The 13,179-nt window shown below is 38.0% G+C and overlaps 1 protein-coding gene across 1 annotated transcript in view; it reads left to right on the top strand.

The window, feature by feature from the left end:
* LOC107839037 (endoribonuclease Dicer homolog 3a) overlaps window positions 1-13,179 on the top strand; it is a 72,833-nt gene that overhangs the window by 45,454 nt on the left and 14,200 nt on the right. The window contains exons 15-17 of the mRNA XM_016682376.2: window positions 7,796-8,067; window positions 8,160-8,680; window positions 8,770-8,864. Of these exons, the coding sequence (XP_016537862.2) occupies window positions 7,796-8,067; window positions 8,160-8,680; window positions 8,770-8,864 (888 nt within the window). The remainder of the gene's footprint in view (window positions 1-7,795; window positions 8,068-8,159; window positions 8,681-8,769; window positions 8,865-13,179) is intronic.

Here is a 13,179-nt window from a genome sequence, read left to right as displayed (position 1 = left end):
AACAATGTAATAGAAGATAGTCTACATCTCCACCTGAGCTTTTGTACATAAAACACCAATTGACACAGGTGATCCTCTTCCTCAAATTTTTCGTTGTCAAGATACATAATAGGAAAAAAAAAGTTCCTCTCACCAGTAAGCTCTTGTAAAAAGAACTATCAGTAAAGAAGCCGTTTTTGCTCTCCGCCCACATCCATACATCCCTAGTATTGTCAGGTGTGTCCAGACCATATAATGTCTCAATCAACTTGTGAAATTCTCCGATCTCCCAATTCTGCAAGTTTTGTAGGTTTCTTTTGAATCTTAAGTCCCATGAATTACCCCCTCATGTGACGTACAAATTTGTTGGACTAAATCTATCTTTAGCAAGACACAACATAAATGTTTGCGCAGGCTTCCTTCAACTCGTTCTCTCCGCAACTTATGCGCCCAAAAACTAATTTTGCTTCCATAGCTAACCTTACAAGATATGTGTCCGTTTAAGTCATCCCACCCTTTCATAGTACTCCTCTATACGTCACACCCAAATAGAGTTGTGATGTTTCAGGTTCTTCATCCACCTTCCATAACCCCACATTTCTCCGATATCACCCTACTCGAAAAAACATTCTTCTCCACTCAAATCTCCCTATCACGTCCCTAGCCAAGATTTATTAAGCACCTTAATATCTTTCACTCCGAACCCCAAGCCCCCTTCCTTTCTTGCACCATCCGTTGTGTCCCATAAAAAGTTTCTTTAGAGTCTTTTCAACCCTTCAGCCATTTTTTTAGGAACTTTCAAAAGTGACATGAAATATGTAGGTATACTAGAAAGTGTGCTTTTGATCACTACTTCCTTCCCCCATTTCGACAAGTACCTCTTTGGCCATCCGGCTAACTGCTTCTTTACTCTCTCAATCACTGGATTCCACATTGCAAGATCTTTGTTTGAAGCACCTTACAGTAATTTCAAATAGATAGATAGTCCGCAAAGTACCCACCTTACAATCCTATGCAATCTCTTCAATATATCCACTTCTTCCATTAATGTGATCTCACATTTTCTGTGAGTAATCTTAAGGCCTGACACAATCTAGAATTAGATAAGAATCTGTCTTAAATGATCTAGCCAAGTCATCTCTGCATCACAAAAGACCAAGGTCTCATTTGGAAATAAAAAACGCGTGACTGTCACATCACAATGCCCCCTAAACTAAGCATCAAACCCTTCAATAGACTTGTATGTACTGCCTTCAATGGATCTCCCAGATTCTCAAAGAAGCTTCCCAGGACAGATGGAAGACTATAGACAAAGAGTAGGAGTTTTATGATACTAGAAAGTACAATGTACACGGGAGGTATATGAGCTTTGTGTCTCTCACAGGAGAATTCAGAGAAGTAATTATAGTCCCCGAGATAGCCATAAATGCGGGATGGAGTGATATCGCCCTTAAGATTGACAACTTCATTAATAACTCTATGCAACAGAGGTTTAAACAACCTCCAAAACAAACTATTCCGTACGCCAAGGTGGTTGAACGCAGTAAATGGCAACAACAGCACCCCAAGGTCAGCCAACTTGATGGGAAGGGCCTACTAGGGAGAAGAAGTATTATTGGGTTCTTTGAAAGATCTGAGACCCCTACACCAGCAGATGTTAAAAGGTGGGCTACATTAACCTGGAAAAAAGCCTTTGGGGTTAACGTTTATGAAATGACAGGACATTTGTTCCTCTTTGAATTCCCTAATAGGCATATAGCTGAGCAGTATTGCAAGGAGAATGGGTTTAGAGAAACAATAAGGCCCAACTAGAGTAGTGGAATCCTCTAGTTGGGTGTGCGCCTTCTCAGCAAAGTCAAAATTCAACATGGACTATAGCAATGGGTCTTCCTTTGCACTTACAGAACAAAGACATCTTCCAAGGGATAGGTGATAAGTGTGGAGGTTGGAAAAGAACAAAAGAGGAAACAAAGCTAAGGAATCATCTCAAATAGGCTCGAATTGAAATCAAAGGTGACGGTAGTAAAATACCCAAGGAGGTCTACATATCAAAAGAGGAATACAACTTCAGAATCCCGATATGGTTAGAGAAACCGACGACCTCCAAGATTGATCAAGACATAGAACCGACGAGCTCACATACAGTCATGGCAGAAACGGTGAGGACAAGTGAAACTCTAGAAATGGGCTTTGCACAAAGGTCTCTCCAGTGTTTTATGAAGTCGTTGGATAATAACCTGAGGAAAAAAGCTTCATTTGAAGTCATTAAAAATATTGCAAAGCTGGCAGCTGTTGACTGGACAAATCACGTGGACATCAGTGATTTTTCAAAAAATAAATCACGTGATGGGCATGTGATTTCATTAAACCTGGAAGAGGTGCAGTTGGGCCGACCTAACTCTGGGCTTATCCAGAAGACTTCTGAATTAAATAACAATTTGGCCCAATCCAATTTAGAGATACAAAGCGTAATTGGCAAAAGAACAGAGGATCTCCAAACCATCGATGTATCCTCAGATATATCAGAAGACATAAAAGGTCTGAACGACATAGAGATGAGCCATGAAGAGACGGATGGAGAAGCAAGACTGGAAGACATAAAAAGGGTGGATAATTGCAAGGAAAAACAAATTGCAATCAGTAATTCAAGCAATTCAAGCATGGGTGGAGATATTTGGGAGGTGGAGGATGCTATTCCAATTACAATAGAATCAACGTCACAAATCTTTGAGAATGGGAAGGTCATATCAACTTGGGTGCGTCAGAATATCATCAAGCTTGGCAAGATGTTTGGAGCTGATTTTAAAGGTAATGAAGAGGAAACACTGAACTACTAATGCAAATAAACGCATTCAAATAGTTCAGAAAGTTGGAATCATCTTCAGATATCAAAAAGACCAGATTCAAAGGATCTAATGAACTGAAACCTAATCTCTTTATGTTAAGTTCAAAAACAGTGAGGGTAGGAGCAAGGGGAAAGGGTGCAAACAGACTGAGATATAAAGCTCAATCTAGTGTCGTGGAATGTTAGGGGATTAAATGATAGGGGAAGAGGAGGGTAGTGAAGAATTGCATAGAAAAGTGGAGGCCTGATATTATTTGTCCACAAGAAACGAAGTTACAAGGAAACATCCAAGAGTTAATAAGACAATTTTCTTTTTTTTTTAAGGGGGGGGGGGGGTAGATGGTTCAAATACTTATGTCAAGAAGCAAGTGGAATAAGAGAAGGGATTACAATGTTATGGGATAGTAGAGTTTGGAAGGGGGAGATACTTGAAATGGGGTTTCACACCTTAATATGCAGATTTGAAGCATTGCTCCAGAATTTCAATTATCATGTAACAGGGGTTTACGGACCAAATTGCAAGTTAGAAAGAAGAGAAGTTTGGGATGAATTAGGGGATGTTAAAGGTTTGATAGAGGGTCCATAGGTTCCCTTCAGAGAAAATCCACTGCCATGTTAGAATTTTCAGACATACTGAAGGATCTAGATCTGATTGATTTGCCACTTGAGGGGGGAAACTTCACTTGGTTCAAAGGAGACATTCATACTACAGCTTCCAGGATAGACAGAATCTTGTTTACTTCAGAATGAAGTGAACAATTCAGCAAGGTGAAGCAGACTGCTTTTCAGAGACTGATATCTGATCATGTTCCCCTAGCTCTACAATGTGCTCCTTGGGATCAAAACAAGTCATATTTCAAGTTCGAAAAATTGGTGGCTAAATACAGAAGGCTTCACAAATAGAGTTAGTTCATGGTGGAATTCCTTCGCATTCCATGGGAAACCAAATTATATACTAGTTTGCAAGCTTAAAGATCTGAAAGAAAAACTTAAGGAATGGAACAAAGAAGAGAGGTGATTTGCAGATCCAAAGAACCAACTTGCTTAATAAAATGGCACATATGGATTCATTAATGGAGAATAGAGCTCTAACAGAAGATGAGGCAGCTTTGAAGACAACAACTTTTATGGAGTATGAAGAATTAATCAAAAATGAAGAAATAGCATGGAGACAATGGTCGAGAATTTTATGGTTGAAAGAAGGTGACAACAATACTAATTTTTTCCATATTTCTGCCAATGCTCACAAAAGAAGCAATTGCATTGGCCAATTAGAAGTCTAAGGGGAATTAGTGAAGGAACCAGGCAGAGTTAAGGAGGAAATAATTCAGTTTTACTAGAATTTGTACACTAGGCCAGAAAGGTGGAGACCAACAGGGAACATGACAAACTGTCCAAAGATTTCAGAAGTAGAAAATATACAATTACAAGCTAATTTGAGGAACATGAGGTACATAGTTGTTTGAAAAAATGTGCTGCAGATAAGGCCCTAAGGCTCCTGACCCATGGTTACACCATGGGATTCTACATCAAATGCCAGGATGTAATAAAAAATGACATCATGGATGCCTTCCACAATTTCTATCAACAAGAAATGTTTGGAGATGGGTGCTCTTCCTTCTATATATTTAGAGATGCCATTGGGGGCTAAATCAAGATCCGAAGAAATCTGGGAGAATGTCTTGGAGAAATATGAAAGAAAGTTGTCTAGATGGAAAGCTCAATATCTATCTTTGGGAGGCAGACTTACTTTGATCAATGTTGTTCTTAATGCCCTCCTAACCTATATGATGATCTTATTCTCCATCCCAACAAGTGTGGTACAAAGGTTGGATAAAATCAGGGGAAGGTAACAAAATCAGGGAAGGGTTTCACCTAGTGAAGTGGAAAGTTCTCATAACCAGTAAAAAACAAGGAGGCCTGGGTATCAAGAACTTGAAGAATCAATGTAAAGCACTGAAAATGAAGTGGTTGTGGAGATATGCTCAAGAGTCACAAACTCTATGGAATAGGGTAATCGGGCTGAAGTATGGGGATATGAATGGTTGGGTTACCAAAGAAGCAACCAATCCTTATAGTGTAACTGTTTGGAGGTCCATCAGGAATTAGTGGACTATAATGCAAAACCATGTCGCCATCAAAGTCTTTGATGGTAACAAAACTGTCTTCTAGAAGGACCGGTGGTTAGGCAATAAGAGTCTTACAGAGATGTTCCCAGACTTGTTTGCTCTTGCTCAACAACAAGACAAAACTATGGCTGATATGTGGTCTCCACAAGGTTAGGATTTAAGCCTCAGACGAGACGAAACTTGAATGATTGGGAAATCCCAAGAATGGTGGAACTCCTTAAAGTTGTTGAATCATTTGAAGGTTTTAAAGATTGAAAGGACAAACTTTGGTGGAATAGACATTACAAAGGGATTTACGAGGTCAACTCTGGATACAAGCTACTAAATAAAACAACGCCACAAGCTAGCAGGTGGTCATGGAAACAAAGCTGGAAAACCAATACCCTCCTGAAGGTTGCGTGCTTCTCATGGTTGTTAGCGAAGGAAGTTGTTTTAACACATGAAAATTTGAGGAAGAGGAATATAATTTTAGTCACTCATTGCTGTCTATGTGGAGAGGCAGTTGAGACAGTGGGACATTTATTTTTGCATTGCAAATTCACTAGCCAACTATGGAAGATTTTCATCAATCTCAGAGGTATACAATGGGTAATGCCTAGCAAGATTGTTGACACTCTATCTAGTTGGGAGGAAGCTGGGAAAGGAGCAAAGAACTTGAACTATTGGAGAACTATCCCATCTTGTATTTGGTGGACTGTTTGGAAGAAGAGAAATGCTAGAAGTTTTGAAGACAATGTAGAACACTTCAGAAGATTAAGACATACTGTATTTTGCTTTTGAATTTTTGGTGCACAAAGAACTCCCCTGTAGAGGTTGAAGATATCCTAGAAGTTTTAGAATCTTGCTAGGATGGGGAGCCTTTTCTTTTTTATTTTTCTATCTTCTTTTAGCTAGATGCTCACTCTGTAAAGGGGTTTTATGCACTACCTAAGTGCTGGTTTATAATACAAATGTTACCTTCTCAAAAATTAAAAGAAACAATGTTGTAAGAGAACTAAAATGAATCTGTATGGCCTCAGAGCCTTGTCTCCCACGCAAGGCAGAACTCACCACGACTTCCCTCACCTCTTCTTCTATTTCCTTTCCAACTACTCCCTCATCCCCTTCCTTATTCGACTAAATACCAACCCTCCCATTTTTGTCCTCCAAGTAGTATCTTCCTTGAATGTTCATAAAACCCCACAATAGCCTTCTTTACTTCCTCCTCCCCTTAAATACCTCTATTTACTTCCATGGGCTCAATGAAGTTCCTCTTACTATTTGGTACCACAACTTTATGAAATTTTTTGTATTAGAATCTCCCTCTTTTAGCCACAATGTCCTCGATTTTTGCCTCCAAGTAATCTTTTGAGCAACCACTAAATTGGCTAGCTCCCTTTTCACCTAATCTTGAAGAGAAATGTTAGAGTGGGTGAAAGTCCCATATTGGTTGGGGAATGGACCAGTGGTCTGCTTATATGGACTTGGGCAATCATCCCCTTATGAGCTAGGCTTTGGGGTTGAGTTAGGCCCAGGTGTCATATCCTTACAATGGTATCAGTGTCAAGTCCATCCTTGTTTGGGCTCTCCGTCCATGCTCTAGTTAAGGCATGGGCCTGAAGGGGATGTTTCAACTATGGTAACTAAATATTCAAATCCCTACAAATAAGCTATGTTATCTATATACATTATTATACAGAAACCATACTTATACTGATGTGTGACTTATTTTTATTATCTAGTAAAGTCACCATTCGGTCAACTGGTTTAGAATTTAATAAATATTATGTTCCCACAAAGCCACCACTCAAGATTCCAAATCCATAATCAAAATCTTATTTTCATTGGAAATTGATGGTCAATTGACCATTTTCTCAAATTCAGGCCTACAGCAAAAAACCCATCATCCTGTGATTTTTTGTGTTAGATTCATCGCTGAAACAATTTGTAGTGATTAGAAAAGGTGTGTAACGATATGTTAATGTTTCTCCTTGATCCCCAATGTTACCTTTTCCCCACAAGATATATGCTCTCCACATCTCCAAATATAATTAAGAGTTTGCACTAGATTTTCTTATACAAACAACTGGGATGAATCTGGTATCTTTATAATTGTTGCACCAAAGAAACGGTACACTTAATTATTTCACTGTTAATTGTCTGAGACATATCTAACAGACTCAAAATTGGAGAAAGTAGAAACTAGTTTCTACAAGTCACAAGTAATGATACAGACCTAACCATGCGGGCAAGTTACCATTGGTACCGCATATGCACAAAATGAGGGGTCGGTTTCTTTAATCTTTTTTTCTTTAAATGCTATTTATGTGGAAAAGACCGTTTCGAATTTTTTATGCAGTTGAACAGAGAAAACTTTTACGGGTAGGGTAACCAACCGCTTAATTTAAGTAGGTTGTGCTATAGGTAAATATATTTATGTGATAAATCCTCAAAGCTTTTAAAGCCAGGAAAGTGAGCTTAATTATCAATCTCAAGTTTTAAGGATAATTAACTGTCGACTCCATGAATCTAAAGGATGCTGTGGAATTTTCTATTGATGTGATGTAAACAAAAGTGCTGCAGCAAATTCATCGTGCAATCGTTCTTCATGCCTTCTAGCAATTAAAAGTCACATATCATTGGAGACTTCCACGTATGAATTTTTGATGACATTGTTTTTTTTCTTTTTGTATGAATTAAGTAGGCAATCATGGAAGAAATCTAGGAACAAGAAATTAAATTTTTACCCTTGTGGAGACACTAAAATTTATAAGCTGCACCTGCTGTCATGCCTGATAGATCTCAGCGTGGATTTTTAACTTATTGTGATTGAAATATTAATTTCTTATTAATATGTTTTTAGGAACAACAAAGTTGAAAGAATTACACGGGACAGCTTGTATTAGTGCATTATCTGGGACATGGGGAGATGATCCTAATGGAGAAGTATATCATGTGTATAAAATGAACTTCCCTTGCAACATCGAGGAAGTGAAATATTCCAGTTTTATCCTTTTGCTTCAATCAGAACTAGATTACGATGTGGGAAATGTGGAAGTGGAGCTCTTCTTAGTTTCCAAGTTTGTCAAATCTTCTGTGACGCATTGTGGGAAAGTACATTTGGATGCCCAACAGGTTGAAACCGAGTGAAACTATTTTTAAGTATTTTTATAATTCACTTATGTTAGCATTTGCATTTCATATCTGATAAGCAGTAAAACATTCAGGTTGCTAAAGCAAAAACATTCCAAGAACTATTCTTTAATGGGTTGTTTGGTAAATTATTTATTAAATCATTGGATGGAAGGAAATTTCTGCTTGATACAAAAGAATCTTTGTGGAAGCCATCCAACATGTACTTGCTTCTACCGCTGGATCCTGTAGATTCAAGTTGTGAACCCTACAGAGTTGATTGGGGAGGAATTGAATCTTCCGTTTCAGTTGTGGAATTTTTGAAAAATAATGCATGGTTAAGCGCTGAGAAATCTGAAACTAAACGGAAGAACTCCTTAGTTGACAGAACTGCATCATTTGTGGGAGATCTTGATCAAACAGATCTGATTCACTTCGCCAATATATCAATCTCAAGAAGCAGGCTTAAGGACATGGTTGTTGTGGCCATTCATACTGGAAGAATATATTCTGTTCTGGAAGCTGTTGCCAATACTTCCTCAGAGAGCCCCTTTGAAGTAGATTCGGAAGCTACTGTATCGCCCTTTTCATCATTTGCTGACTACTTCCATAAACAGTGGGAATTTTTACCCAAGTTACTGTTTCTTATTTAATGCTTGAAAGTCCAGCATAAGTTAAATTTGTTATGTTTTCTCTGTTGATTAGGTATGGGATTGTTTTAGTGTATCCTGGACAGCCTATGCTGCTACTGAAGCAAAGCCATAACGCATACAATCTTCTTGTGGATTTTAAAAAGGAAGGTTTGTCAAGTTATTGCCGATTTTTAATTATTCCAAGTGTTACCCTATATACCATCTCTTTTGGAAATTTATAACATTTTTAGAAGTTTAAGACTCACTAGCATGTGTTAAAGTTGCTAACCTTCAGGTGGTTTTGTTATTGTAAACGACGAAAGGAAGTAGCAAACAAAATTATAGTATATTAGCTTTAATGTGCCACAAAGGTTGGTGTACGATCTGTGTACATCTTACCATCCTTAGACCTCAGTTGTGGGATTATAGGGGGTTTGTTGTTGTTGCATCTAAGTAGTAAGCGCACCCCAAGATGAATTCTCTCGTATTCCAACTTCCCCAGAGCTTCCGGTAGCACAACCTTTGTGCCATTTAAGTTTTTTTACGTGTTACTATTGTTAGTTCTTAAAATATGTTCTCTACATATCCGCATTTAAAATGGAGTGATTCATATCTTTACCCCTAATTAGGTTCTAAACAAGTTTGTGATAGGTCAGTGAGTATGGAATTGGTCGACAAAATTGTTCTACATATATCCAGTGTACTAATACTTGTGTCAACTCTTTTGGAAGAAAAAACGTTGTTTGGCAAGTGTATAGTGCCTTTAGGCATAAGTAGGTGTGATAGCAAGTTGCTGATTGTCCCAATGAGAGGATCATAGGATGGTCTTTGGAGCACATTAAACTCCACTCACACGTTATCTGCAAATAGGCTAATTGATTTCAACAACTGCAAAAAGACATTAGGATGCATCCTAATAAATTCGAAGATGAAGAGAATAGAGTTTGGGAATTAGTGTCTTGATTATTCCCTCAAGGTAGTGGGATTAAATAGTGTCACAGAGAATGCAATAAGGAAGGAAACTAATGCGAATATTACACAATATTCGATGTGCCTAATTATGGGGATTTGGGATATTCCCATATCTACGTTATCTAATTATTGAGATATTCTCATATCTACATTATCTCACAATAATATCATATTTAAAATGCCCCCTCAAGATGGAGCTTATAAGTCATATGCTCCTAGCTTGCCACAAGTATAGTCAATTCTAGATCTTCAGAATGATTGTGTTATATCTGCCGGTTGATCTTTCGAGTTGACAAAACTTGTAGAGCTATATCCAAACACAATCTTCTCTCGAATGAAGTGACAATCTATCTCAATGTGCTTCGTTTTTTCATGAAACACGACATTAGAAGCGATATGTAGTACAACTTGGTTATCAGAAATCAATTTCATCAGTTCAACTCCTCCCATCTTCAATTCTTGGAGAAGGTTGCCTCAACCATAAAAGCTCACATGTAGCCAATGGCATAGTTCGGTACTCCGCCTCTGCGCTTGATCTAGCCATGACATCTTGCTTTTTACTTTTCCAAGATATTAGATTACCTCCGATTTAAACACAATAACTTAAAGTGGATCTCATATTAGAAGGAGTCCCAGCCCAATCTGTATCAGAATAGCCAACAACAATATGGGTGTGTCCCTTGTCTTCATACAATTAACCTTGTCCTAGAAAGCTTTTGATATATCTCAGAATGCAAATCACCGCATTCCAGTGACTATCACAAGGTGATTGTAGAAATTGCTAACTACACTAACAACAAATGAGATGTCTGGTTGTGTGATCGTAAGGTAGTTGAGTTTGCCAACAAGTCTCCGATATCTACTAGGATCTTTTAGAGGCTCCCCCTATCTTGGAATAAGCTTAGCATTTGAATCCATGGGAGAGTCCACATGTTTGCAATCCAACGTACCATTGTTTTCCAAAATGTCTAAGGTATATTTTCTTTGTGTAATAGCAATACTATTGCTAGACTGTGCCACTTCAATGCCTAGAAAGTATTTCAGCTTGCACAAATCCTTAGTCTGAAAGTGACTTGGTTGTTTGAGTCGAAAAATACTCACTTGTGATAACAATATCATCAACATAAACAATTAAAAAGATACGTTTTCCATGAGATGAATGCCTATAAAATATGAAATGATCAACTTTTATTCGTATCATTCAAAACTCTTGAACAACTCGAAACGACCAAGCCATGCTCTAGGAGATTGCTTGAGACCATAAAGGGATCGGTGAAGTCTACATACTAGTCCAGACTCCCCCCGAGCAACAAATCCTGATGGTTGCTTCATATAAACCTCCTCAGCAAGTTCTCTGTGTAGGAATGCATTTTTATTGTTGAGCCGAAAAAAGGTCAATGTTTCATTATTGCCATAGATACGAGAAGTCGAATAGAAGGCGACAACTGGTAAGAAAGTATTTCCATAGTCAATGCCATAAATCTGAGTGTATCCTTTAGCAACCGGTCTCGTTTTGAGATGATTAATAGCTCCATCTGAACCTACCTTATATGTGAATATCCAACAACAACCAATAGAGGTTTTGCCTTTCGGTAAAAAAAAAAACAAGATCCCAAGTACCATTGTCATGCAAAACAATCATTTCTTCAATCATAGCCTTACGCCAACCTGGACAAACCAATGCTTATGCCATAACTTTTAGGAACTTTGATAGTGGATAAGTTAGTAATGAAGGCATGATATGAATGTGACAAACGGCGATAACTTAAATAGGTGTAAATGAGATCTTGATTGGATGTAGTTCTAAGTATAACTTAAATAAGTGTAAATGAGAGCTTGATTGGAGGTAGTTCTAAGTACCTTTGCAAAGAGCAATGGGAAGATCATCTAATGTGTGCTTGGCCGGAGCAGAAGACATTGTTATAGCAGGTAATGAATCACCAAGAGTGCTTTGTGTACCTGTATCAGAGTTAGAAATAGTAACTGAATTAGCAGTCTCGGAAGGAGGCTGAGGTCGTCAGAAATAGACCTTAAGAGAAAAAGGTGAAGCTAGGAGTGGAATAGTTGGAATTGGAAGGACTGTTGATATGGTGTTTTGATTTTTGGTATTAGAAGAAAAATATGGAGAAGGCTCGAAAAAGGTAACATCTGCTGAGATCAAGTACTTATTAGTAGAGGGGTCAAAGCATTTGTAATCTTTTTGTTGAGAGAATACCCAAGAAAGACATTTAAAAGTCTTGTGCTGAAGTTTATCTTTTCGAGGAGTAGGAGTAAGAGGTTATGAACAAAACAGGTGCAACCAAACACACTTAGAGGAAGGGGAAACAAATTCTAGCCCGGATAGAGGATTGAGTGTGGAATCTTGTACTGCAAAATAGAAGAAGGCATACGATTGATTAAATAATAGGCAATAATAACGACATCACCCTAAAAACGTAAAGGCACATGATTGTGAATGAGCAATGTTCGAGCTGTTTCAATTAGATGTTTGTTCTTTCGCTCATCAACTCCATTTTGTTGATGAGTATGTGAACAAGAAGACGAGTGCAATATGCCATGAGAAGACATAAAAGAAGAGAAAGAGGTGGAGAAATGTTTCCGGGTATTAATTAACTTCTTACTGGAAGTACCAAATTGACTGTAAATTTCAACCCAAAATTTCTGTTAGAGAATAAATCAGATCTATTTTTCATTAAGAATAACCACGTGCAACGAGAATAGTCATCAATGAAAGACATAAAATAACGAAAACCTAAGGAAGTACTGACATGACTTGGACCCGACCCCATATGTCTGAATGAACAATTTCAAACATAGAAGTGGCCCTATTATTGACGCGTTTTAGGAAAAAGGAACGAGTGTGTTTCCTAAGATGACACGACTCACAGTCTAACAAAGATAAACTAGGTAACCTGGGAACTATCTTCTATAGTTTCAAGAGACTTAGATGACCTTGTTGATTATGGAGCAACTTTGAGGAAGTAGTGGAGGTGAAAGCAACATGTGGTTGTGGGGTGGATAGCAGGTACAATCCCTGTGACTCATGTCCTTTTCCAATTATCTGTCTCGTATTATGGTCCTGCACAAGAACAATATCATCAAGGAATGTTACATCACATTTCTTGTTTTTGGTTAATTTGCTAATGGAAATAAGATTATATGGACATTTAGGTGCAAAAAAAACTGATTTTAAAGGCATGCAAGGCAGAGGGTGAGCTACACCTATCCTTTTTACAACAGTCTTTGATCAATTAGCCAAAGTCACAATAGAGAGAATAGATTGGGTAGAAAGAGAAGAGAGAGTATTTTTGTTACCAATAATATGGTCAGAAGCACCAGAATCAAGAATCCATTGTTCCTGTGATAACTGTGTGACATAAGCAAATGAGTTATCAAGTTGCATTGTGCAAGCAGCTGAAGCTGATGACTGTTGCCTTGATGCTTTGTACTATAGGTAGTCAATATTGTTTGTTGCAGTTAAAGTGATAGATATAGATGATCTATCCCTGAA

This window comes from Capsicum annuum, chromosome 8 (assembly GCF_002878395.1).
Source record: "Capsicum annuum cultivar UCD-10X-F1 chromosome 8, UCD10Xv1.1, whole genome shotgun sequence".
NCBI lineage: Eukaryota > Viridiplantae > Streptophyta > Magnoliopsida > Solanales > Solanaceae > Capsicum > Capsicum annuum.
Note: the sequence above shows the minus strand (reverse complement) of the source record. Positions and strands in the feature narration are given on the sequence as shown.